The sequence below is a fragment of the Molothrus aeneus genome, chromosome 9 (assembly GCF_037042795.1).
Source record: "Molothrus aeneus isolate 106 chromosome 9, BPBGC_Maene_1.0, whole genome shotgun sequence".
NCBI classification, from domain to species: domain Eukaryota; kingdom Metazoa; phylum Chordata; class Aves; order Passeriformes; family Icteridae; genus Molothrus; species Molothrus aeneus.
Genome location: NC_089654.1, coordinates 3,001,621 through 3,028,795, shown reverse-complemented (window position 1 = coordinate 3,028,795; position 27,175 = coordinate 3,001,621). Strand labels below are relative to the sequence as shown.

The following is a 27,175-nucleotide window of genomic DNA, read 5'->3' as shown; positions in this document are numbered from 1 at the left end:
TAAATGCACTGGTTTGGTGTTGTGTTTTATAAACAAACTAGTTTTCAGTGAAGTGAGGATGACAAAATGGGTAGTCTGATGTAGTGAAGTGACTGCATGCCTGGGGATCAGGAACAACTGAATTCCCAGCTCAGCACTGCTGTGGACACTCTCTTAGGCTTTTATTCTCACTTTCAGTCGTGGAAACAGCTATCAGATAGATTTTCTTTTTGCAAGTAGGATTATTTTAAACTTTTGTAGGGAAACCTTTTGGTCTTTTTGTCTGCAAAGTGGGGATATTTGCCATTCTGGCTTTCAGAGAATATTAAAAGTCGGATCCTGCTCTGCTCCATCAGGAGCTGAACTCTGGAGAAAGGCAGGGAGGATGTAGCAGAGCACTTAATAAGTGTGGTACAGAGCTGTGCTGCTGCTGTCAGTGAGGGGATGTCAGGCAGTGTTTGTGTTTGATGTGGTGGCACTGGTGAATGAATAAGTGCAGCGTAAAGGCGCACACGAGGTGTGCAGTGCAGAGCAGGAGAATGCTGTGTCATTTCTGACAGCCTGCTCTCCAGCAGGGGACTGTGGTTTGGTGGCTCAGAGTTGGTAGCACAGCACTTTGATTGTAGATGAGCGAGTTCTTTTTAAAGAAGTTGGGGAATTCTCCCATTTCAAGTGAGCAGGGCAGCAGTCATTATTACAGCTGATTGCAAATGTGTGCCAAATCCATTGCTCAAACAATTTCTGAAGAGGGAGAGGCATTTCTCTAAAAATTAAAAATGTGTAATGCCCAAACTAAATGCTGTTTTGGCTTTAATGCAGTCTCATTGCTTTGAGCTGCAAGTACCTGAACAGCACTGCAGGAAATAAAAGGCACATTGTTCATTGAAACATTAAAAAAAAAAAAGAAAAAAGAAAAACAATGATGCACCGTAACTCGCAGAACTCGTTTTTCAGCCCTGCAGTAATTACACTGGACTTGTAAATATCATCTGTGAATTCTTTGCTTAAGTAGGGTTGGACTTGAGTATTAAACTTCAGAAAAATGCTTAAGTATATGCTTACTTTTCCATGCCTATAAACAGAAAGGAAGAATTTCTGGTGCCTGAGCCGTGGGGGGAAGAGAAGGCCACAGTGGGAACAAATGCAAAGAGAAGTTTCTTCTTCTCCAGGCAAAGCTGGTCACAGAGGGCATGATTTAGCTTTGGCTGAAAGGGAGGAGAAGATTATGTGTGGGAAGACCCCTAAGCCTAAAGTAACAGGCTGCAGAGTCCAGTCCCCCGTGAATGCTTTCATTCTGGTCTCAAATGTGGCATTCCAAGCAGTGGGATAGCTTGGGCTGTGCAGGGGAAGCAGTGCCTGCCTAGTCTAAAGCTTGGACACTCTTCTCAGACCCAGAGCTCACCCTTCAAACCCTCATCCCAAGCAGAGAACTGGTGACTGCTCTTGGTGGCTGTCCCCATCACTCATTCCAGGTTAAATGGCAGCTGAGGGACATCCAGTTCATTCCACAGACAAAATTTTAACAAGGGGAAATGTTCTGCCTTCCAAGGCCGTCCCTTCTGCTCAGGCCATGCCCGACCTCTCCTCTCCACTCCTTCCAGCTGCCTCACAGGCTTTCAGAGCTAAAACAGAGCTCGACGCCAACTCTCCAAGGAGGTGCTGGGGCTGTCTGGAGGCTCCCCTGTCCTTGGATAAGCCCCTCAGCTCCCACCTGAGGAGTGCAAGGACGCGAGCAGCCCTCCGAACGCACAATGCTGAAACTGGTGCTGTTAGAAAACACACGGTCTCAGATGACTAACATTCCTGAAACACCTCATTTTCAGGAGATAACTGAGCCTTGCAGAGAAAGTTTTCTATCAGTTACAGCTGCAAAGGCAGTAATACAGTAACGGCAGCTTTTATTAATGTTCTTGTTCATGGGATTATTTGCATCAGAATCTTATAAATGCAAGAAGACTCTCCTCTCTTGTTTACAGAGCCACGCTGAGGAGTTATCACAGCCTGAGGGACTAATCTAAAATTAACTTTCTTCAGAAAAAGCTTTAAAAAAAAAGCCCTTAGCATTTCCAATAAGGAATCTCATTGCTGGCGCTGAAGTCAAAGCTCCTGGTGATGTCAGCTTGTTTGCACCTTTGTAACTTGCCAGGACCAAATTCTGAACAGATTTGCACCCTTACGGATCACGTTGTGTGCTGACTGGGAACAGCAGTGGGGAAATTTGTCCAGGCTTGGAAGCTGTGGCCGAGTCTGGGAGTACTGGTGGGGTTTGGTCTCTTCTGGGACTGGGCAGGACAGGCTGTTGAGTCTAACAGGACCCATCAGCCAAGAAAGGGCTGATGAGGTCCAACCTGCGTTTCATCACCCCCTGAGAGTGCCTGTAGGCAGCTCTGAGAGCCAGCGTTTCCCAAGGAAACAAAAGCAGATATGTCTGGTTATAAATTTAGCTTATGTGTGATGTAGTCTTGCATTTCCTTCATCTTATTTCATTGCACTACATTCCCAAAAAGAACTGGAAATACAGCATTTCAATCATAATAATCTAGAATTGAAGCTTTGCAGCGTCCAGGTGTATTTCCCATCCAGATTCATGACTGTCATGAAGAATCATCTGAAATATTAGGAAAGAAAACACCATTTTCCTCTATAATACCATATTCTCTTTTGAGTCCAGACTGTGAGGCACAGTTACACCATTTCCAGGATTTAGTGGGTCCTGTGGTAGGCTCAGGATTTAGCCTGCTTATCAGTGGCTGGCATTCTCTTGGGGGAATCCAGTGATGGCAAATGGCTCTGACTGTCAGTCAGGCCAGAAATGGGGACGTCAGTGGGGTCAGCTGTGCAGCCTCTGCTGGGCATGGCTGGAGACCCTTCTCATCAGTGACCTGCAGTGCTCGAGGCTTGGGGATTGACAGAGGCCTTCAGTCTCCACTGCTGCTAACCATTAACCTTCACAGGCGAAGCATTCCCACAAAAAATTCATCCAAGGCGAGGATGACAGGAAATATTCAAAGCATGAAATGAATGCTTATAGCATGACAAAGCAGTGCTTGAAAGACATGAAGCGTTCATTGCGCTTGGAGTGGCTGAGCGCTGCAAAGGAGAGGAGAAATAAGTGTGGCTCCAGTATATATTTTTATTTCCCATTGTGTGTGTACAGAAAAAAGGCAGTGAACCCTTCCAGTGGATAAGGTGCATAAATACAGCTGTGATCATTCTAAGTCTTTTCAAAAATGCATTTTTTTTCTGCTGCTCCGTCCCGTTCTCCGTCCCATGAATCTTTATCCACGAGATAACAGCAAGGGCCATCTAGAGGGCAGCTTGGAAATGGGATGGCCAGGAGCAGCCTCTTAGGGAACTCCTGAGCTTTCCTTTGCAGGGTCAAGGATTTTCTTTGCCCCGAGGGCACCTCAGTGTCAGGTCACTGCCCCCTGCTCCGTGGCAGCGCTGGCATGGGCAGGCAGCCCTCCTGCCCATGTCCCATGTCCCAGGACACAGCAGCTGGAGCTGTGAGCAACCACCAGCTTCCACTACAACTGTTTTTAATGTCTCTCTTCTTGAGAGAGTTGCTGTTTAATTAGCAGCTGAGAGCTGGGTTGCGTCAGGGTAATTGCGGCCGCCGGAGCGGACCACAGGCTGAAGGATGCTTGGAACACCACCCTGCCCACCAGGAAGCTGGGCACTTAGGGAAAGGAGTTTATTTGTGGTGTGGGCATCGTTTAATTTCTGTTGAGTGGAGAGGGGAGTTTATTAGTGGAGGGAGGATGTGATGCCAAGGTCTGGCTCGCAAAACAAAACCCCAAACCTTTCTATTTGCCTTTCTATGTAAAAATTCCCTGATGCTCGGTAATGTAAGACAAGGGGAAATTTTTACTTGCAGGAGAATTGCCTTCCACAATAACCAAGAGAAAAAACACAGAACGCCCACACCAGAGCAGCATGATCCAAAATGTGAACTTTTTACGCCTCCCCAACCTTCTAGGTTAGGCTTCCAACCAAGTGATCTTTTATTATCAACATGATATACCCTTGACATAATTTGGCGCAGTAAAGCTTCTTCTGCTGAACTCGTGATTTCATTTACTAGATCTGATGAAAGTTCTGTGAACCACAGTAAAATGTGATAATTAGTAGTTTAATTCTTTTAGGGTGTGCGTATTAATTGAAAAGGCTTGAACTATAAATACAGGGCCTGTGGATAAAAGCCCCCTCTGAAATCAGTCGCTTCACCCAAGTATTCATTACTCCACATCTACTTAGGTGGTGTCTCTTTGTGGCAGTGAGTGGGAAACCTTCACTCAGAGATCACAGCAGTGAAACCCAGGCTGGCTCACCGCTGCTCTCCTGCCATCAGAAGTGCTCCCTGGCCAGAATTTTGCCCTCTGTGGTCAAACCACTGGAAGTTAGGAATGTGTGCTGGGAGCTGTGCTGTGTCCTGGGAAGGCACTGGCTCCCTTCCTGCAGGAGTCAGAAGGGGATGAAGGCTTGAGGCAGAGGCAGTGGCAGCAGTGGGTGGGTGGGTGTCTTTCTGCTTTCCAACAAGTCCACCCTAAGGCATCAGAGATTCTCTGTGACTCCAGTCCCAGCCAGTCTGACACTTCTTAGCAAAAGGTACTTTTCCTCCCACTTACCTTTCACTGTAGCTGAACTACCAGCACCTAAACTTCTGTGGGTGGCTTCAGCCAGAGCTTGGTTCATCCAGATGGGAATGTCCAAGTGTAGATAAGGGATTGCACTTTCCCACTAACACTCAGGTGTTCTTTTGCTCTGACTTCCTGACCAGTACAGGAGGTGTTCCGTTGCCTCCAGACCTTTCCAAATATATCTACACACTATGGAAATGTGTGTCATTTTTTCACACCTTCCTCTGGTTTCTGCCTGTGGCATAGTGCCTTTATGAATCTTGTGGTTTTACAGGTACAAGGTGGTTTGCTTTCGAATGGATCCAGACCTTCATACTCATACTTGGTTTGCACACTAAGAAAAAACCCGTATGTTTGCACATATTGCAGATTCTTGGGTTTATCAGGTGCTTTCCAAGGGACCTTAACTTTGTAAGCCTGGAGTTGTGTGCCCCAGCAGGGAGGTGCATGTGAAGGGCAATGCACAGCTCCTGAAAGCAGCATAGGGGACTTTGCTGTTGTCAGGGGGCCCCTTTAGTGACACCAGGCCCCCAGAAAAAGCCTCATAACTTCTATAGATAATTAGATACTATTTTTTAATTGCAGAAGTTGCTAGCTAGGAACTGGAAGGAAAGTTCAGGGTGGCTCTCATAGAGTTGTGAGAATCAAATCCCCTCTGAAGCCTGGCTCTAGTGTGGCCGAAATGGAAAAGTACCAGATCCATTCCTTGGAAAGTGAGAAGGAGACTTTTATTTGCAATGGTCCGCAAATATTTTCCCAGGAGGTAGCGAGCATGGCAAAAGGGGCAGGAGGAAGGTGAGGAGAGTGAGCCACACTGTAAACACACTCCTTTCCCTCTGCTGTTGTTATCTGGCACAAAAAAAGGGCGCCGCAAGTTGTTTACAGCAGTTCGTGTTGTTCGTTCCTGCTCCTTTCTCAGTGCCCTATCTTCACTTGGACAACTTTTTTTCTGGGTTGTGATAGTGTCTGGGTAGGTTTGGGCAGTGGGGTGGTAGGAAGGTGCAAGTCGATTAAATGTGCTGCTTGCTATGTGCATTTCGTGTCTGCTGTCTTAACATTTCTTTGTTAACCACTGTTGCAACTGAAGAAAATGCTCAAGTTTGACAGTTGGGAGTTACTGCTGAGTATGTGCTGAAAACTGTATCATCCCTCTGCCTTCTCCCTTTCTCCCCCTCCTGCTGGAACCAAATGATTTATAAAATGCCTTCACATTCTTGAGTGAGTTCACACTATCACCTCCAGGCACTGCACTGAGGAGTCTTAGGAGTGGATGGGAAACACAGATCTGATAGCTGGTATTTTTCTCTGAAAGGAGGAAAAAAAAAAAAATAGGCAAAAAAGGGCTGATTAAATTTAAAGGAGAAAAGTTTCCTGCTGTGCCCCAGAGTAAATCTGTAGTCGGTGAAGCACCTTCTAGTAAACAAGAGATGTGCATGGTTACAGTGGGGTTTTATTATTACCCACTGCCATTGTTTTCCATTTTCATAAGATTCAATTAATGCAATCATTTTAGAGTGTCTCTAATCATTACCTCCCTCCCTCACTTGCACTTGAAGCAAGGGGATCTGCTGCAAGCCACACTCTGCTGTGAGGAGCCAGCACCTCGCTCCCATCCCTGCCGAGGGGAGGCACAAGGAAATGATAGGGCTGCTCCAGGGGATCCAAATATTTATCTTCTCTCTGTCTGGCCTTTGCAGGACACACGGCCAGCACCCCAACCTGGCTGTGGTGTGCCCTCCCATGGGGCCACCGTGGCACCCCAGCAGTGGCCCTGCCCTGAGGCGTCAACAGCAGCTCAGACCACGCTGGGCCAAAGATTTGCTGGGATTTCTTCTCTTAGGGTCAGAAGGGAGGACACTGCTTATGTAGCTGTACCACTCTCACTCACCCAGAGAACCCAGACCCCTGTCCCAGTTATTTTTCTACTTTAATTCCTTACTCTTAAGGTTTTATCTGCAACAGAAGGCTCTTTGACAGCTGCACCTCCATCTGAAAACCCGCTGGTGTTTGGGGGGGTGTCCCCACCTGACCAGCTTTGCACTGCAGACCTCCTGCAATTTTCCCACATGTTAGACCTCAAAGTCCTGATTTTCAGAATCAGGGAATTCGCATTCAGGAAGTTTCCAGCAGCAGAATGCAGAGAGCTGGCCCTGTCCCCCACGCCATGCAGAGGGGAGCCAATTTCACCGCACAGCCGAGCATGCCAGAGCTGGAGCAGCAGGGAGAAGGGAGGAGGTGAGGGGCAGGAGAGGCTGGACAGCAGCTTGACAGACTGAGGAGGCTGTGGTTTTGAGGCAGGAGGGGATCCCCACAGATTTTTGTGAGGGAAGGCTTAGAGCAGTGGTTGGGAAGTGGCCCACGGCTCCATTTAAATCAATAACAAAGTGGGCTGGAAAGGATGTGACAACCCCAGCAAGCAGCTGAGGAACGAGGCAGCTCAGTGCTAGTGAATCCAGATTTCTGCCTGCCATGGCCATGAAGGATGGATTTGCAGTAGGACTGGGGGCTGTCCACTCTTAGAAGGAGAGGGAAGTAAAGATCATCCCGTGTACAATATAAATGTAAGTTGTTATTACTACTATTGCTATGTCAGCCGTAAACTGTTCCCACGAGAACAGAGATGCAGCATCATTGAAAAAGAATGTCTTACTGTGAAATGGGCAGCAGAAACACTGTGGCATTATCTGCCAGGCAGTGAATTTACCTTGGTGACAGATCATTATTCCCTCCTGCAAACGAACCAGATGAAGGGCAGCAACACAAGGATAACTCAGCAGCCCTTGTACTTTACAGGCCTCTGGATTGAAAAAACAAACAAACTAAGAGTAGCTAGATAAAACTGTGAGGATGGAGAATGTCAAGAGAGATTGCTTGGGGCAAGAAATGGGGAAGAAAGCAAAGTTTCTTCCAGATCTATGCTGACATGATACATGGACTAAGACATGGATTTAACAGTAGGCATTAAAATGAGACACCAGTGGTGAGCCTAAAATCCTTCCTGTCCCTCTAGAACCACTGGAGATATCAGGTCTTCTGAGAATTAATCTCTCTCTCTTGAACCTCAGGGAGTTTTAAAACCAAGATGTTTCAAACACTGCAAATTTCTCTGGACCTGAGATTCTGCTTCTGGAGGAAGTCACCCACCCCTGTCCTGCCCATCCTGAGCAGACAGAGTTGAGACAGAGTTGCTCAAGAGCAAAGGTGGATCTTGCAGGGCATGTGGACTTGGCTGAAGGATTTCTTCATCATTAGATGTAGGGAGTAGAAGAGTGGACAGTCTATCTATCTACTGCCCACGTGTACTTTTTCCCTTTCTGTTTTTCTTTTGAATTCTACAGAATGGGAGTTTCTTAGATAAATTATCATTTTTGACAAGCATTCATGTGCTCTGTAGAAGAATGTGTCTAGGGATGGGCACACTGGAAGAGAGAATTTCCTCCTCAGCTCTTCCAGTGAAGTCTTGTTCTAAACTGACCAAATGAAGCCATTATTCAAAAGTAAAAATGTTCTGTTCCAGTTCTTGTTTTCATTCTTTCATGTGTCTGGGGACTAAACTTCTGTGAAAAAGAGCCCATTCTCACAGGATGCCTTGCCTAATTTTGCAGACAAGAGAGGTTCAGCTATTCCAATTACGATGAGATAAGAATCTGAAATGTTTGGGATCGCATCCATCCTGAGCTGAACTCTAACTTTTCCAAAATCCATCCATCATTATTTTTCCCTTTATTTCTGCATTTCAGTAATGCAAGCAAAGGAGGATCGGAGAAGAAATGAATGTTTATGCATCATAAACCATAATAGATGGGTTTTCTTTTACCTGAGATGCTTTAGTTTAATGTAAAGCTCTCTGCCAGTGGAATTCCTTTTCCTTTTTCATTCTTTCCTGCCAGCTTGAAAGTCAGTCAGAGTACAAACTGTCACAGGCCAGACTGCTAAGTGTGGCCCAAAATATGAAGTCCTGGCCTCTGTGGTATCTTCAGACTGTCTTAAACACATGAGGATAGGGCAGTCCACCCCAGTGCCTTGTTTCTGCATTGCTGGGTATTGCACTGTGCCACACACACTGACTGCTGGGATGGGTTAGATGGTCTAGAAAGGCAAAAATCTTCTACCACAGGAAGGGAGTGCACAGGCTGAGCTGTCCAGCCCAGCTTCCAGCAACAGATTCATCCCAGGTCCTCACTGGTACCCCAAGAGCATGTCTGAGTTGGTGCAGGCTCCCTCCTGGGATGGCACATCCCACCAATGTCATCCCAATTCCCTGAGCGCCTCCCCTGGAACCACCCAATCTGCCACACGTTGGATAAGCACTTGAAATCAGTGAGGGATGAGCAAGGTCCCTCTCTGTCTCTTCTGTTTACTGTGTTCATATTGAATCCCTCACAATGAGTGAACTCTGAGACCCCCTTTGGGCTACAGCTTGAGCAGATTACACGAGAAAAATAAACTTGTTCTGTGTTCTGGCCTGACCTTGGCCTGAACCTGAGAAAGTGAATGCCCCTATCACACCAACATGTGTCTGTGGAAGTACAGTAAACACAAATGGGGGTCACTGGCCCTCTCTGTCCTGCAGTCCCAGGCCAGGAGTCTGGAGTTTTGGGCTGTCCGCCCAAGTACTTGTTAATAAATGTTCATTCTTAGTCCGTAAAGGAATGTAGACAGGGCATTCTGCCCTACAAAACACAAACTTAGAATGAAAGGGAAAGAGAGTCTCAGTCATGGTGCAGAGCTCTGCTGCTGGTTTCCACACCCAGCAGTCTCTTCCCAGTGGATTTATGTCCCTGGTTTGGGACTTGGCTGGGGAATTGCCCACTCATACCCTGGATGTTCTCCACTGCTGTTTGTGGTTAACCCTGAGCGCAGCAGAGCTTGGGAGGTCAGTCAATCAGTCTCTGGGGCTTCCTCCTCACTGCTTGGGGGGACAGAGACCTGGCAGAGCCTGGGGTATGAGCCTGGAGAGCCTGGGTCACCCCAGGACGGGGTTGTGTTGCTTCCAGGGGTGTGCAGCACTTTGCCCATGCACCTTCACTCTCCCAGGGGAGCCAGTCAGGGGCAGATGATTGCATGACATGGTGTGACGGGTGGCAAATCTCTGCCCTCCCCAGGCACAAGAATAACTGAGGTGTAAAGTTAGTTAAAATAACTAATATGTAACCAGTAGACATCAGCCTAGTTGGGACTAAAAGCTATCAGAGTCAGTTCCGTGCAAAGAATAGAGTAAGAGGCTCCCGGAGAGAAAATTCCAACAATTCAATTCCAAGGACACCAGGTAAATACACAATATCCATGGAGGTTACTGTGACTGACACCACCACCACCAGATCAGGACTTAGCTTCCATGCCCAGCTCCCTTTCTTCTTACTTTCACATCACATTTGTACAATCCAATGTTGAGCAGATACCTCCATTATCGTGGTGTCCTGCCACAGTCTTTCCGAAGGGCCGTGGTGTGAAGAGAGGGGAGTGCCAGGAAGGGAGGATGAGAGGAGAACCAGTGGATGAATCACCAGGGTTTGTGTCCACATCACCCAGCAAAGTGAGGCAAGGGAGCTGCCCTCACCTGACCCTGTCCCCAGAAGCTCCTCCAGGACTCTGGGCTTTCCTAGAGAATCCTGGAAATAATAATACCATATTATCTGGGTACATGGATTATTCCTAAAACTATAAACTAATGTGCACATTAAAAACCCCCCAATACCTCTTTTTACAGACCCCTAATTCTGTGTCCTCAGGGCTTCAGACTCCCTTGGTCCAGCTTTGAGTGTCTGAAGGGTAGCCTTGGAGGGCGCACTTATCTCCCACCAGCTGAGGGAGGATTTTATAGATCCTGAAATAATTACAGCATCCTTGAGTGCAGTTGCGTAATTTCTTGGCAAAATGCTAATTAAAGTGAGGTGTTTACACACAATGCTTATTTAAACTTAAGACTTATTTAAAAGAACCTGCATACTTCTAGTAACTGTGTATCACAGCTTTATTGAGGATCATGTTTTTCATGCAGATTGTGTTCCCATGCTCTGTTATCAACGTAAATGAGCCCATGGCTTTATGTTCAGGCCTGTATACTTCCAGGGCATCTGAATCATGCTGGTATTTCATTTCACCATCTAAAATTACTTTTGAAATACTATGGTTTTTTTTAACTTGCTGTGTTATGGCAATTAGAAATCGCTGTGTTTACTAGGAACAGAGAGTCCAGCAGAGCAGAGTGTTTAATGTGATGAACAGTGTTAGGAGCTCAAAGAAAAGTCAGATGCGTGTCGACACATATCAAAGCTGTTCTGCTGCTCAGAATGACTGTTCGTGATACTTGTTTCATGATAAACTTCCTCAGAACATGATGTTACTGGAAAAAAAATGATCCACTCTGAGAAACACGCAGGTGACACAGTTGAGTCAGCAGCTTGCAGCAGTGACACAGGCTTACGTTTATGAAAATCCCCTCTGAACTTTTGTCTCCTGCCGTGTGTACATCAGAGCCTTGAAATCTGTCCTGCTTCTTGGTGTCACTTGGTAGCTGTTCAAACTAGCAAAAAAATCTTCCCACCACCCTGATGAAGAGGTAGATTCCCAGCTTTAAAAGTCTCAATAGTCACAAAACTTTCCTCTTTCGTAAGTAACTCACCATATAAATGTTAGTATCTCCGGTGACCACTGATACCTCCGGGGAAATGATAAACATGGAAAAATAACAGACTGCTGTGGAAACCAGAAAATCCTACCTCCCATCCGAGAGGGTTTAATTATTGGAGTTGCAAGTGTTTTGCCGTGCACAAGCGTCTCAGCATTCATAGGTGGAAAGTACATCATGCTGTGTTTGAAATATCAACTGGATTTAAAAGAAGGCTTTGTGCTTCGGCATGGACCTTTCTTAGCCTCCTGCAGATGGTTCCTGTTGCTGAAAAGAGACATGACTTGTGAGATGGGGAGACCTCTGTGCCGATTTTCCGTGCTGCTCTAATCCCGCTTTACACCCATAAAGGACTTCAATCCTTAAGCCTTTACCCTCTTTCTCCTAAATATTAAAATTATTTTCCTGAGTGTCATACCGTATTAAAGCAGAATGAAAATGGTTTTAACAATTGCTGGCATGGGGCTTCTGTACAGCATGTGTGTCACAAATCATGTCACTTTTCAGCAATAGGGCTGCTGCCAGCGGGAGGCTCAGAAATGCTCATGTTAATCAAAAATTTTAATTTCAAATCAAATTGACAGTTTACACATGGTGAGAAATGCTTCTCACCATGTGATATTTCAGTATGCTACACTGGGCAAAATGGGTGCACTTTCCTGCTAAGAATTTTGACTACAGTATCTGCAAATTTATGGGTTTCAGTGTATTGGGTATGGTAGTGGTTGATCTAAGGGAGCCCCTTGGAGAATAGGAGACAGAAGGGTTTTCATGCAGCCTGGCACTGGTGAGCCGCTGTTGGCACATGCTGCTGGAGAAATGACAGGTATTCAATAAACATCACTATGGTTAAGAGGAAGATTTAAAGGAGGGAGGGGCTGCAGTGCTATAAACAGGATTTGAAACAAATGTGCTTATTTCAGCCCGTGATTAGTCTGAATACCTAAGTATTCCACACCAGTTTTTAAATATCCTTACGTTTATTTTCACACTGATGTTCTTCACACAGCATGAACAATAATATTTATGGCATTAATACTGTAGCTAAATTCTAATTCGGAGCAGTGTAAACCCAAGTAGACTCTGCGTGTTCCAAGGCACGCTCTGGTGGTGTGCGCACCGGAACGCGACCACAGCACACAGCCCTGCCATCGGCTCCTTCCTCCTGCCAGCAGCATCCCAGAAACCCGAGGGCAGGCAGATCCAGGAGGCAAAATACCAGCTGATGCTTGGTGAGGAGTGAGAGGAGCAAGGGCAGCTGATGGAGAGAGGAGCAAGGGCGGGGGATGGAGAGAGGAGCAAGGGGCAGCTGATGGAGCGCACGCAATCGGCCACAGACAAGCAAGTTGTACAAACCCACACTTTCAGGCTCCACCAGAAATAAGGTCAAAAAATGAAGCAAAAACTTCAAAAAACGGCCAGTGGATAGAACTATGATCCTTGCATTATTCTCTTTAGGAGGTTTCCCAGCTGTCTGGGGAGTCCTGAGGTTAGTGCAATGCCAAGCTCATGACTGGGACATTATTTTACGGAGGCCTTGGAGATGGAGATGGGCAGGGATGGCAATATTCCCTTCTGGGTCTTCCCCTCCAGTGCCCAAATTTCCTATGGGGTGGGTGGGTGCCTGTTGGTGGGTGCCCAGGGAGCACCCTGCAGCACTGCATGCTGCCAGCTTTCCCTGGGAGCTCCATTTGGACACTGAGTCACTGGCAATATCACCACAGACCTTGGAGATCTCAGCTGTCATTGCTCTTGTAACCAGGGTTGATGTGAAAATATGAAGACAAATAACTCCTTCATATTATTATTTTCAGGGAGGCAGGCTTTTCTTTTTATTACTCTTTTTATTGTTGGATGCTATAAATATTCCAGAATTATTATCCCAAGGTAGATTTCATCTCATTTACTTCGAAACGCTTTTGAGGAGGCATATTATTTTATAAGCTGCCAAATGAGTATGACCATTTATAATGATTTTTTTCTTCTTTTCTTTAATATTTCATTTTTGGATGGAGGACCTGAAACAGAAATATGCTAATTTAAGACATCTGTTGTTTTTCAAGCTATAGGCCCCTATCGGTATTAATGCAGGTTTTTTTATCAAATTGGGTTTATGGTAGACAGGGAGATTCTAAGTTTTTATCATTATATCAAAAAACGGTATTTAACTGATTTCTCACACACACGGGCACTGAACAGTACCCAGTGATGTGAGGAGTCATCAGAAATGAAAACCCACAGCAGACATCTTAGATCTTGGAATGGTTTCCATTACACAAGGTCTTTAATGTGAATTGAAATGCTTTCAGTGTTTCAAGAAGACCTTTGTCTTCAAGAGAAAGGAGCTATCCCTGTGCCACCACTTGGACAAAACCTGACATGATTGATTGCAATCTGTAATCGCTTCATTAACGGTAATAAGTTTCCATTAATTCCACTATCTCTGCACTTAAATATAAAATGAGTTGGAATCTCCCAAGAGCTGAGGCTGCAGTGGATCCGTGCAGGATCAGGCTCTTGGTGACACACCTGATGCCATGTTTGCTGTGGCCCCACATTTATTAATTTGCAGCCCAGACTCTGAAGCTCCATATGACAAATATCAAAAGCATAATTAGGCATTTTTCTCGTTAGAGATTCTAAAGTGCCACGAGTAGGAAAGGTAGCACACAGGGAGAGGTTACACATGTATTTGTGTTCTGATTCACCTCTGGAGCATCCCTGCTCGGATGAGTTCCTTAGGGATGGGTGAGAGTCCCTCCTCCAAGCCACCCCCAGCAGACATTGATTCCCAATGGCCACAAACCATATGGAAAAGGAGCTGAAGTTGAGCTCTGGGCACCCACAAAACCAAGCAATTTTAGACAGACAATTTCACTGTCTGCTGGATACAGACTTTATAGCTAAAACCCAAAAAGGCAAATCATTTACCAGTGGTTTTGCATACTGTGAAGGGTTAACAAAACTTTCATTATCACAGTCTATTAAGCCAGGACCAGGAAACAATTTCTAATCAACACTCAGATCTGGGCAGGGATTGTGCAGTCTTTTGTAGGAGGCCTCAGATCTGTGTTCTCTATTCTCACATGCTCACTTCCAGCTGTTGTCATTGAAATCCCACATAATCTCCCGGGGTCAAAGGGCAGTCATCCATGACTGCCGCTGTTAGGAGGTTATGCTGATTTCTGTTGTCAAATATTGGCCCTTTTCTCTTTCAATCACTCCCATTCTACTTTTTTTAACAAGAAAGATCCAGCCTAGAATTGTATTACATGACTTTAAAGTCTTAAAAGTGTTCCTCTATTGTACTAACACAACATGCCCTGGACGGTCTAATCCATCCTGCTATGGGCCACAAAGAAAGTTCTGGTGCTTTTTAAAACCTCAGCCAAAGGCAGGTAGTGAGTCAGGGAAAATAACAGCATCTCTGACATGTGGCCCCACAGTTATTTCCATAAGAAAATGTGCAATTTGTCCAAGGTGAGCTGTTGCTGTGGCATTAAAATTATATTGGAAATAAGAAGCCGAAATAAGAGTGAGAGCGTTTGTCAGGGGAGGAGGGAGAGGTTTCTGCATCACCTTTAATGTATAATGACTTGCTTAACTCTTCTACAAAATGTCCATGAATTAAAAATGTGGTCTGATTTACCATTAAAGGTTTATCATTTACAAATTTGAGGAATGCATTTTGTGCAAAGCAATTAAAATAAGGCCATTGTGGCAGCTCTGGTGATCAGTATTTGAGGGCTGCTGGTAAATGCAGATTTCATTGTTCCTACATGCTGTATCCCAGCCTGGTGTTGTCTGCCATCAGAATGGCACAGACATTCCCTTGGACAGAATATTGTGGCTGGCATAGATGATCTCTTCCATCTCCATTTTTTTTAGATTCAGATTTAGCTTTTTTTAGATACACAGCTTAGCCCCGTGGATCTTGCTTTGTGTTTCCAGCGTGTGATAGAGCTGAGCTATTTCTCAGCAGTGGCAGGGCTGCCTCAGCTGGGTCAGCCCAGCCTTGATAAACTCACCTTCCAATTAAGCAGGGTGTAAATGTTATGAAGGTCTTGACTGGAGCACGCATGTTCAGTCCTTCCCTTTTTTGCTGGAGAATGCAGATTAGGAGTTACTCCCTCAGCCCCATCCTCCTCAGCCATGGAACAGCTAATCTTTTGGGAGTCCTGGGGGTGAGCTGGGTTCCCTCTGATAACATCCCCTCTCTCCAGGCCTGCGTGTGCTGTGTGATACAGACATTAATTTTCTCATCCACATTATTGCTCCGCATTGTTTGTGAAACATGGGATTATCTAGATAGAGGATAAAACCAAAAGGAATCAAGTTGCACTTCGAGCAGAGAGGGCTTTTCTTTTAATCAGGCATTTGGTTAAGATAATAGGCTTGAGACCCTAATTGATTATTACTATTTTAAGGTTTTAAGATGGCTATGTATAGTGAGATGCTGAACATGAAAAAAGCCTAAGAAATGTTAGTTTGGGGGACTTGTGTAATTTCAAAACACTGAAAAGGAATCAAAGTCTCCCAAAAAGCTGTTCTCTGAAGCTCAATACACTGTCACTCAGACTGTAGTGGAAGAAAAATAACTGGATTTGGGCTTCTTCATCTTCAAAGGAGTAACTCTCTCCTGGTTTTATTTAAGCTTGGCTTTCAGGAAACCAGCTGCATCTCTGTTTAGAAAATACCTTATATATTTATGGTGCAATCTAACTATTTTACAGCAAAAATAATACTGTTGGAATATGCAAGGAAGCCTGCTAATTAAATAACAATAATACCTTGAGCACCTTGAAAACATCTTCAGATATTCAATTAAGGAACAATAACCCGATGAACTTTAACCTATAGACTATATTCAGACTTTCTACATAAAAGTAATTGCATCAGTCATGATTTTCTCAAGCTACAACACAAGCTCTTGATTGGTAGCTCAACCTCTGAGACTCCTTTTTACTGCATTAATTGGGAAAGCAGACAATACTCTCCCTGTAAACTCCATTTTAGGACGAAGGTTAGTTGCCTTTGTACACGTTTACTCATTGAAATAGGAATGTTTGCTTAATAATTCAAAACAAATAGCACTAGACAACAAGTCCTAATCCTGATTTCTCCTCTGCCAGTGTAAATTAAGAGAAAATGAGGTGAAACTCTATTTGATCAGTGTAGAAAGATTTGTTTAAAACTTCTTTGAGAGAGATCAGAATTAGGCTCCAGCAATTGAAGCCTTTTCTTCTGGCTTCTTTGCTGGGATCCAAAGGAAGAATATGTAAATGGCATTGGGAATTTTCTCCCCAATTAAAGCAGCCATCAAGTTATGGAAAAATGTTTTCCATGTGGTACCTGGTACAATAACGTCGTGCTGTTGTGCACAATGATTTAATAGTTACTATCCTGATCTTCTTTATTCAATTTGGTCTTATTATCCTGGATGTTTTCCCCCCTGAGGGAAACATGATCATCCTTGTGGGCTGAAGTGAGATCTTAGGTGATGAGCTAAGTCCCACCTGCCCCTAGACTTGCCTGAAGGAGTGATTGAACCATTTATTTAGTTCCTCCTGGAGGTTGTCAGCCCATCTTTGTTTGGCAGGGCAGTGAGCACGTGCTTTAGCCAGGCGTGTGATGGAAGTGGAGCACATGTTCCAGGCTTTGCTGAGTCAGGGCCTGCCCTGGCCAGCCACGTGTCTTAATTTGTACCCAAAACTGCAGTGAATGAATTCTGGGAGGTTCATTCTGGGCGCCTCCTTTACTACCAAACTGTGACTGCTGCACAAAGCTGCAGACATAGCCTGTCATACACAGCAGTTTCAATGTCCCATCTCTTGGATACTGAGCAAAATTATCACAGTGCAAGTATTTCAGTAAAGTGCCCTATGAAAAGTAAATCTTGGGAGCTTTTGGGATGTTTAATCATCTTTTCAGCGCAGGAGCTTCTTAATGCTAACATCTGCATATGTAATTGCTTGACTTTACCTATTTTTCTCCTCATTCAGAATTAAGTGGATCAGCCAAACTGGTACATTTTTTGCATTTTGACCCCTGTTAATAATGTTGGCTTCACATCTTTTGTCAGTGCTGCTGTTTCCCAGTAATTCTTCTTTTACACGTTTAAGTTCTTTGTACTACTTCCCTCGTTTTCTTCTCTCACTGTTATCCAAGCTCAGCAAAAACGAGAGTCTTAGGCCTGGATTTTGCAGTCTGAGCCATCCAGGCAAACCTTTAAAAATTCCATGGGGTTCTACTGAACTGCAAATTCACAGACCAACCATACCCTAAAATACATTCATGATCCAGCTCTAAGCCAAGGGCAAGGCTTTTGTGGGTATCAGGGTATTCTTAATGATTGGCAAGGCAAGCCCCTGATTTCCTAATGTTTATAAGTAAATATCAAATTGGAGAGTTGTGAAATTCACCTTTCATTTGTGAAATGTTTATTTTTGGTATTGAAGGGTGAAAATCTTGCCATGCTTGTTGCATGCTGTTGTTTAATGATTACTATTACATGTACTCCCAATAAGGAATGCAGGAGTAAGTGGGCATTTGAAGTGTACCAGAGATAGGAATACTGAAGTCAGCATGCCCAAGATAACTTACTCATCTTCTCTCATGCCCTGGGAGTTAGAATGTATTTAAAATGGCACTTTCATTTCTGGTTTCACCTGTGTGTACCAGGTTAAAGTAACGTGGTTTGCCTTGCCACAATCACATTTTTACTCGATAATTACAAAGGGCTTTGGGCTTTCCCTTTAAAAAATCAGCCAAATATCCTATAGTGCCTGTGATTCAGGGTTGGTTTTTTTTTCCCCCTTCCATATTTAAATTTCACCTTCACTCTCCATGCTGCGGGAACCTGCCTGGGAAATGCAGGTGGGAGTGGACCCCAGAGCAGAGCCAGGGTGGTGTGCTGCAGAAAAAAACAGCACGTGGCAGATGTTCGTGGCATTGCTGGATGCACTTCTGGAAGTTGCTCAGATGCTGCCATGATGAGCACAGTGTGAGAAGTTACATAGCATGGACTGGCTTCCCTCTGAAGGGCTCTGCGGAGTAGTAAGCGTCCTGGCCCCGATCCAGCAAGGCACTTAAGCATATGCTTAATTTTAGGCACATGAGTGGTTTCAGTGAAGACCTAAGAGAATTATTTTTAATTCACAGATCATTTAATTCAATAGGCAGGTCTGCTGCAGCATATGAAAAGTAGATCGTCATATTAAAAATACTTGGGAAATCGGCGATCAACAAACGTTGTGTATGGGCAGCAACCGTTTCTAAAAAGCAGAATGAGGTAGTCATCACCTTTATTGTGGGAAAATACAAAGCAGTTCAGGCAATAGCACTTACAGCTATCTGGGAGCTATTTCTAAATTGAAAATAAGGAAAAATAAAAGCTTGTAAGAACATTTTTTTTCATTTGAAGTAGGGAAAAATTTATTCTCTTGATGTAAATAAAAACCTTGTTTGCAGATTGAGGAATTTGTTTGTGTTGAATTTCAGCATCAATTTCAATATTTTATAGTACATTTATCTACAGCTGGAGCATGACAGATTTGTGTATATTTATATGTTTGTGTACATAATACATATGTATACACACATACACAAGGATGCCCAAAGATATACATATACACAGTTTGAAAACTCATCATTATTGCTGGAGTATAAAAACATGCCTGATGCAGAAACTTGTCTCGAGTCTGTTAGCTTAGAGACTGCGTTCATCTGGCACCGTGGGCTCCTTGCAGAAACAGGGAACTTCTTCTGTGTAGGAGCAGAATTCCATCAGATCTTGGCTGGAGGTGGAAGGCTCACCTCCCTCCAGATCTCTCCCAAACCTTTCCCTGACACGTAGCCTGACATTCCACCCTCTGCAGACCTGTGCAGAAGGTGCATTCTTTTCGCATCCCATTCCACAGGTAGAAATGGCAGTGGGATATTCTGGGTTTGTTTAAACAACCCCAAAAAGAAAAGCCAGGGGTACAAACGTGCAGCTGGCATTAGTGCTGTTGCTCTTACCACTAGAGAAGGGTGCACAGGTATTCCCAGCAGGAGCGTGGGGTGCAGGAGAATACATGGAATGCAGGGAAATCGTTCTGAGCTTGACAAACAATTACCGGCAGAGAAGATGGTGGCCCTGCAAAACATTCAATAATAAATGTGTGCGTGCGCCGGAATCAGTGACTCTAAGTAGGACAACCTAAAAAGGTGTGTGCCACTTATCCTGTGGGCAAGCAGGACTTTACAGTTCTTTTAATAATCCCTTTATCCTGCGATTTCTGCTGTGACCCTGATTTCCCAAGCAGGAGGTCAGCCCGGCCGGCCGAGCGTTGCCCTCCCTCCCTCTCACTGAGGTCCGGCTCTGTCCCGCCGGATCCCGGCCTGGGCTGCAGCCCGGGCTGCTCCTTTGTCACTGAGCATAGCCGTGAAAATTAAATGAACATTTGGTGGTAGGCATGTTTGCAGAGAAGAAGGAAAATGCTGTTATGTAAAGTGCCATCACATTTTGATGCCGAGCGTCGAGGCATTCCTTGCACAGGGGAGGTGAGCGTGGATGCCTCCGCCCCGGTTCCTACAGACAGCCCACCAAGTTAATACTTTTTAACTTGAGATTTATTTTTCCCTTCAAAACCTAGTCTTAAATGTTAGAATTATTTTTTTTTTAGTTGAAAAGGCCTTAATTTAATTTTTTTTAACCATCTGCTCTCCTAAGATCCCCCTAGTGTAACCTTAGATAAATGAAGAATACATCTTTAAATCTTGTTTGGTTTGAATGAATGGGTAGATAATCCTGATCAGATGTTTCTTTAGAGAATAATGTTTAAAACGATTATGGAACTTAGCTATCCTATCTGTTTCCTAGGTACAGTATTTTCATTTCAGTTGTGAAGTCATTAGGGGTCATCCAAGGTAACCATTTATTAAAATAGTCCTCTTTTGTTTCAGATTTCCTGTTGAGATGCTTTAACATGTAAAAATCTCCCTGCTGATGTGTCATGTTAGCTTTCCTAACCTCTAGATAGAAACCACAAAGCAGCCTACATAGCTGTATGACTGGTTACCCACCTACATAAACAATAATTACTGCTAAGTGGGAAATTAGATGTCACATTTTAAGTCTAAATGAAAGTAAAGTATTTGAGAATACTGTCATTAAATGCTTGAAGCTAATCGCAGTTCTCTCTCTCTGTTTGTTTTGTAGGACATTTGGGCTTCCAGGACAGTTTTGTCACATCAGGTGTTTTCAGTGTGACTGAGCTAGTAAGAGTCTCACAAAGTAAGTATCATGTTGTGTCTGATTTATGCGGTTTCTGCAATCCAAGTTATTTTTTTCTTTGATTTTTATTGTTCCCTTCCTCAATTCAGAAACAGCATCTTGAAAATTAGGACTCTCTTCTCCCCACTTCTTGACAGTGGACAGCATTTATGTGCCACTTCTTTTAATGGGTGAAAATAAACCAGCAGAATTCTAGAGTGAGCTGATAAAGAATTCAATTCTGCAAACTTGCATGTGCAAGTTGATAAGCTTGTCTGGTACCCAGCTGAAAATGGGCAGAGTGCAGACAAATGCATACAGAGATCAGCCTCCCATGGATCCCTTGGAGGATCCAAGGGCTGTATTGTAACCAGACTTCTGGAAATTACCTGATCTGTGCACATAAACCTGGAAATTTTCTGATGCTGTTTTTTCCCATTGTGTTCATCCATGCCATGTGTATGTCCATGTGTGTGATTCTTGGGGCTGTCCCAATGCAGGGCCAGGAGCTGGACTTTGATGATCTCTGTGGGTTCCTTCCAGCTCAGGGTATTCTCTGAATTTGGGGTTTGTACACCTGCAAGTTGCTGAAGTCATTAATAATGCCAACAACAGCTGTGCCAACTTCAGCCCTGCTAATGTCACACATCCTGACTTCCCCAGGCCCACGTTTTCCATTAGCTGTATGGAATTCTGGCTTCCAGAAGGATTTGGGATGTGACCTTTAAAGAATGCTAATGCCCCCAGCATGAGTGACACGCTGCAGCATGATCATTACAGCCTTGTCAATACTCACTAACAACACCAAATTAAGAGCACCTGTCACCACCCTGTTCCATTGATCAAAGGTGCATTGATTGTATTTTGCTATGACATAATCCAGACAGCCCAAGGAAAGAGTGCGGACAGGGTCTCGCAGAGACACTGCTGCAAGACCAGGCCTGTAGGGATTTCTTTAGGGATCTAAAAAATTCTTCCCTGTGAGGGTGGAGTGCCCTGGCACAGAGAAGCTGTGGCTGCCTCATCCCTGGAAGTGTCCAAGGCCAGGTTGGAGCAACCTGGAAGTGCTGTGGAAGGTGTCCCTGCCCATGGCAGGGTGGAATTGGGTGATCTTTAAGGTCCCTTCCAACCCAAACCATTCTGTGATCTTTTCTCCAGCTAGTGTGGAGATAATATCACATTATCACCAATCACCACTGCTCCAGGTGAAACCCTCAGCTCTGTGCCCCTTTAAAACCTTAGGGTGCAACCAGTCTCTTTAAATGATAAAAATGGTTCTCCTCCCAGATAGCAGAAATATTTATTTGTGTGCTGGCTCTGGGAATGTAATTTAAGTCATTCTGGGGCTAGAATCTAACTGGCACAAACCTAGTAGAAAATCCATGGTTTTGAGTGAGAACACAGAGTTTCTCAGAGGATTTTCCTGGTTTATTTCCTCTTTTGGAAAGACACTAGCTACTAAATTGGCTTTATATTCAGAAGAAGGATGGTACAAGGAAAGCATGGCAAGGGGGAGATACATGAGAGCTCTATGCCCTGGAGAGAGGCAGAGAGAAAAACGTTGAAGAAGACATTTCTCCCGAGCTTCCTTCCCTGACAGCTGGTGGGGATTTTGGGAGAAGGGCAAAGTTAAGAGGACTCAGAAGTCAAGAGGAGCTGCTGAGAGCTCAGCACATTTGCGAATCAGTTCACTTGCTGAAGTGCTTAAGCAGAGACTTTGGCATCTGGCTGGCTGTGCAGGGAGCAGAGACTGGCTGGTACCTGCAGCCAGGGTGGACAAGCCCAGGTTGTCACCAGGATCTGAGTGTCTCCGTGCTGTGTCACCTCACTTCAGTGTGACAACATGAGGCTTTTGAAGCCCGAAGGTTCACCCTCCCCCTCTGCAAGGCATCCCATTTCCCCACAGCCTTATCTTGGCTGGAGGAGCCCTGCACAGCAGAGCTGCCTCTGGACTCTGTCAGCCGTGCTCCATGTGTGCACTTTTCCTAGGAAAGTGCCCCACTCCTGGCTGGAGCCTTCCCAGCCTCCCCCAGAGCTTGGCACTGACCTCGTGAGCATCGTGTTTCAAGCTTATTAATTTTCCCTGATATTTTATTGTAACTAAACTGAAACACTGGGTATCAGAAATCCTAGCACTCAGCATGTTTTGCAAATTATGAGCTGTGTCTGAGATGTTCCCTCTGCTTGCAGTTGACGTGCACCACCTTCAAGGATGGGGCACCTGCACGCAGGAAGAGCATGGACTTTATTAGAAATAAGAAAGGAGGTGATGGTGGGAAAAATGCAAAGATTCAGCTTTTATCTGTTCCAGACACGGGAGTTTGCACTGTTTTTCATGGGCTCTTTAATAATCCTGGGAGGTCAAGACCTCAGTTTTATATCCTGTCTACAAGCCAGCACCTCTACCAAAAATAGTGTCCCCAAAGCATATCGGGATATCACTTCAGAACTGACTCAGAGGGAAGAGTGCCAGCAACTGATTTAGCTACACTGCTTTTGATAGCACCCTGGATTTTCCTTGGAGATGCCCCAGACATGTACTGACCAGCCTTAACCTTGTTTACTTTATGAGGTCTGAGAAGCCCACAGCCTGACATGCCCTGGCTACCCAGTGGGATATGTTTAGTGTCAAGTCCAGCAGCACATTCCCAGAAAACTCAGTATTAATTCACATGCTCATATTCAAAGAATTATTTAACATAACAGAGCAACAAGGTAATTGCTGCATATTTGCCTAAATTGGTAAGCAAGGTCTTTTAAAGTTGATATAACCCTCTCTGGGTTGTCTGCGTGTTCCTGTGTCCTGATTTCAGACCAGTCCTCTTTCCAAAAAGGTCATCTTTGTGTATGCCCACTGTTATTTTTCTTTCTATGCTTGCTTTTGGTAATGCAGTGATAGAAATAAGTGATTTCCCCCAGTTTTAACTGGCCTGAGGCAGCTGTTATCCAAAATTAATCTTAAAAATATTGTGGGTAGCAATTATGTGCCGGGTTTATTTAGTAAAGTTCCCAGAGGTCCACATGACAAGGAGTCTCAAGTAAGAGGCAGTTGTCTCCGTCATGCAAATTTGGGGAATGAATTAATCAAGTGAAAGGTCAGCTGTTTCTGTTATCTATCTTGCCTATCAGTGCTGATCATCACACTTTCTGTGAGCTATTGAACAAGTCTAGACTGTGCTGGTAACAGAAACTTGCTTTCTTCAGTCCTATAGATGCAGATTTTCTTTCGAAATGCTGCCCAGCTGCTGAGTCTTGCAGAGCCTAGTAAAACAGAGAAAAGAGATAGATGTGCATCTGAAAAAACAAAGACTCCTCTCCAGCCCGTCTGATGTGGGTGTTGCAGCTCATGCTGTCACTTCTCCTCCATTATTAGCAGGCAGAGGGTGTGAGCTCCTCTCTGAGTGTTGTCTGTCACCCCAGATACTGGGGAGACCCTTGCAGATAACAGAGGCTTCATTCTTCCCTCTCTGGAGAGGTCTGTGCTGACAACAAAAGGCTCAGAGGCAGAAGCGTCGGGGACGGACGGGTTTGGGAGCTGACAGCCAGCTGTTGGCCAAGTGAAACCTCCTCCTTTTCTCCCTGCTTAGGAAAATATTCCACTAACTGTGGGCAGCCATCTCAGGGCACTGGAGGAGTGGAGGAGACCCTCTGCAGAGGTGCTGCAGAGTGTCCCCTTCCCTTGGCAAGGGCTGGAGCAGGGAAAAAGGCACGGGGAATGCATCCCCCCTTGGCTTTGAGTCTGCACCATGTGCAGGGAGAGCTGCTGGGAAGATCTCCTCCCTCAGAGGTCATTCAAGCAGCCAGATAAACTGCACTGCCCAGGATGTGAAGAAAGATTTAGGATTTATGAACGTTGGCTAGAGCCAAATCAAACATATTTGTTTGGTGGTGTGTTATTTGTCAAAATGACATCATTCTTCGTGCTGATAAACAAGGGAATTCTGACTGCACCCTGGCCTGAAAATGCCACACGTTGGCTTCAACGTGTGCTGTGTGCAGTGAGGAGCAGTGGGGGGGACTTCCAATCCTTCTGGTGAGCCTGTGGCACCACAAGCACACAAACTTGCTCCCTGCTGCTGGGCACACACAGAAATGGCCCAGCTGATTATCCCTGAAACACTCGGACTAATTCCACAGGTGTGAGCAGGACGTTTTGGGAAGCTCAGGATCCTGCACCCACGCTGATGCAGCAGGTGCCAGGCTTGGGGATGAAGCTTTGGGGATGCAGACAGGGGCTGAAGTGTTCTTGCCATGAGGGCAAGGGCTGGGATGGGGAGGCACTGCCAGCACTCCAGGCACGGAGCATGGGTGCGACCAGGGAAACGCAGCCTCCTCGTCCAGCTTTTCCCACAGGGAACGTGAATCCCAGCCCATCCTGGCAAGGTGTGGGGTGCCCTGGCTCTTGTAGAGGGGCTGGGCAGTGGATGCCTTTTTGTAGCCCAGAGAGGCTTTTCTCCTCCTCACAGACACGTGTGTGCAGCCAGGGTGTGATAAACCTGCTGTCCCTGAGCTGCAGCCCGTGTGTTTTCTGCTATCCTAAGCACTACACTAGTGAAAGCAGTTAAAGTCGGCAGCATGAAAATTAACATTTAAAAAGATACTCTATATTCCTTAGGAAAGCACTGCCATCCAAAACTCTCTGTGTGGGCTTGGGTATGAGAGGGAGAAAAAAAGATTATAATAAAAAATAGACTGCAGGCATAGAGTGAACAGTTGCCGTGACCTTGCCTTTTGTATGCCATTACACAATTCAATGGCAGTCCACTCAAACCTTGCTCTCGATCAATATCCTATTAAAGCAGCACAAAAAGTCTCTATAAACTTAGTGGTTAGCTATGTTTATAAATGGAACTCAGCATAATTAGATGGTCAATAGCAGGCTGTACTTGTAATTTTAAAATGAACATCACACATTTCATATCTGTTGTATTCGGCGAAGCCTCTTTGAATCTAATGATACAGTGTGGAGCAAACAAAGGCCTTGCAAAAAAAAAAAAACCACCAAGCTCCCCTTTCCTCCCAGCAGCAGCAGCACAGTGTGTTTCCCTTTATGGAGTCACAACACAGGAAAAAGTTTATTAGTCAAATGTCATGTTTCTCCCATTTAACCTTAAACACATTATCACTTCACTGCAGTGTTACACGTGTAATGATCTTAGTCACATCCCAGCCCCTCTGTAAAAATAAATACATACAAATGGGGACAAAAAAGAGAGGGTAAATATTAACGTGGCTTAAAGAAAGTGCCATATTCCAAGGGAGACAAATGCCAGCCTGGCTAGTTTTATTTAGTGGGTTTCCTGTTCTGTAATTCAGTAATTTTTTCAAAATAAATATTGCAATTTGGTTTAGTCAGAGGGCTTTTTCTTAATTTCTCTATTAGTTTTCTTGACATTTGGGGTGAGGAGCTGAGCTGGAGGGAGCAGACTGGGAGCAGGGTGATGCTGCCCTGCATCCTGGGAGTAGAAACGTGTCAGGCAGAGGCACCAACCTTCCTCCTCCTCCTCCTCTGTTTGGGCAAACCAGCTCCTCTGGCCCCTCTGAGTGTGTCCCAGCTGCACAGGGAGTTTTTGTGATGCCAGCAGCTGAAATGGGGGCTCCAGGCTGGGTGTGGGGCAAGAGGGATCCTTCCCTCTCACCTCCTTCCAGCTCACAGCCCTGGGTCAGGCAGCATCTTGAGATTTTTGCTTTGAGTCACAGTTGCAGTTTCTGACATCCTTTCCCATTTGGGGGATGTTACTGAGCTGTCAGGAGGTCACTTTGCTGCAGAGCATTTCTTGCAGGGGTAATGGTGTGGTTTAGATGTCATTGCCTGGAGTTTGTGAGGCTGCAGCTCCCAGCACCCTGCTCCACGTGGGGCTGGAGCGTGTTCCTGGGGCGTAGGAACAGGGGTAGGGAGGTTGTGTGATGGATTGCCACATGCTGCAAGGAACAGGTTTGGTTTAGACTGAGTTTTTTTCATTTAGACAGTGTTTTTTAGTTTAGACAGTGTTTTTTAGTTTAGACAGTGTTTTTTAGTTCAGATAAGAGTTTTGGCACAGTTTGCACCACTCTGATCCCTTTGCATACTCTGCAGACATGCTGCCTTTGCTGGGAGTCATAGAATGCCAGAATGGTTTGGGTTGGAAGGGACCTTAAAGCCCATCTCATTCCAGAAGGGACACCTCCCACTATCCCAGGTAGCTCCATCCTGGCCTTGGACACTCCCAGGGATGGGGCAGCCACAGCTCCAGCACGCTGTTGTGATTTATGGCAATAAATGCAATAACTGCAAGCAAAGGTACAAATGGGCTTTGATGGAATACAGGCAGTGTCAGGAAGGCAGGAGAAGGGATTTTGGAGCAGCTCAGCCCTGTGCAACCTTTGCCACAGCACTTCTGGGGCAGAGACCTTGAGCTGATGGTGGCAGGGTGGTGGCTCCTGTGCAAGGACTGCCAAAGGTTCAGGAACTGGCCCCCACAGCCCAGCCAGGCACTTTAACCTCTGCTGGTGTCTATTAAAGGTGAGTTTTGTTTTTTAACCCCCCGGTTTCACACTGGCATTTGAGTGTGGCAAGGTGGTTTTGGCCAGTGACCAGCACAGCATCCTCAGTGTTTGCTACCCAGGCATCAGCCCCTGTGGGGTCAGCCCTTTCTGCCATGCACTGAGTTCACCCAGCATCAGCAATAG

At 45.2% G+C, this 27,175-nt stretch overlaps 1 protein-coding gene across 12 annotated transcripts in view; it reads left to right on the top strand.

Moving 5' to 3' along the window:
* The window catches only part of NFIA (nuclear factor I A), a 242,298-nt gene that overhangs the window by 138,550 nt on the left and 76,573 nt on the right, over window positions 1-27,175 (top strand). For all 12 annotated transcript variants that reach the window (XM_066556114.1, XM_066556112.1, XM_066556113.1 and 9 more), the window contains exon 4: window positions 20,453-20,527. In XM_066556114.1, coding sequence (XP_066412211.1) covers window positions 20,453-20,527 — 75 coding nt within the window. The remainder of the gene's footprint in view (window positions 1-20,452; window positions 20,528-27,175) is intronic.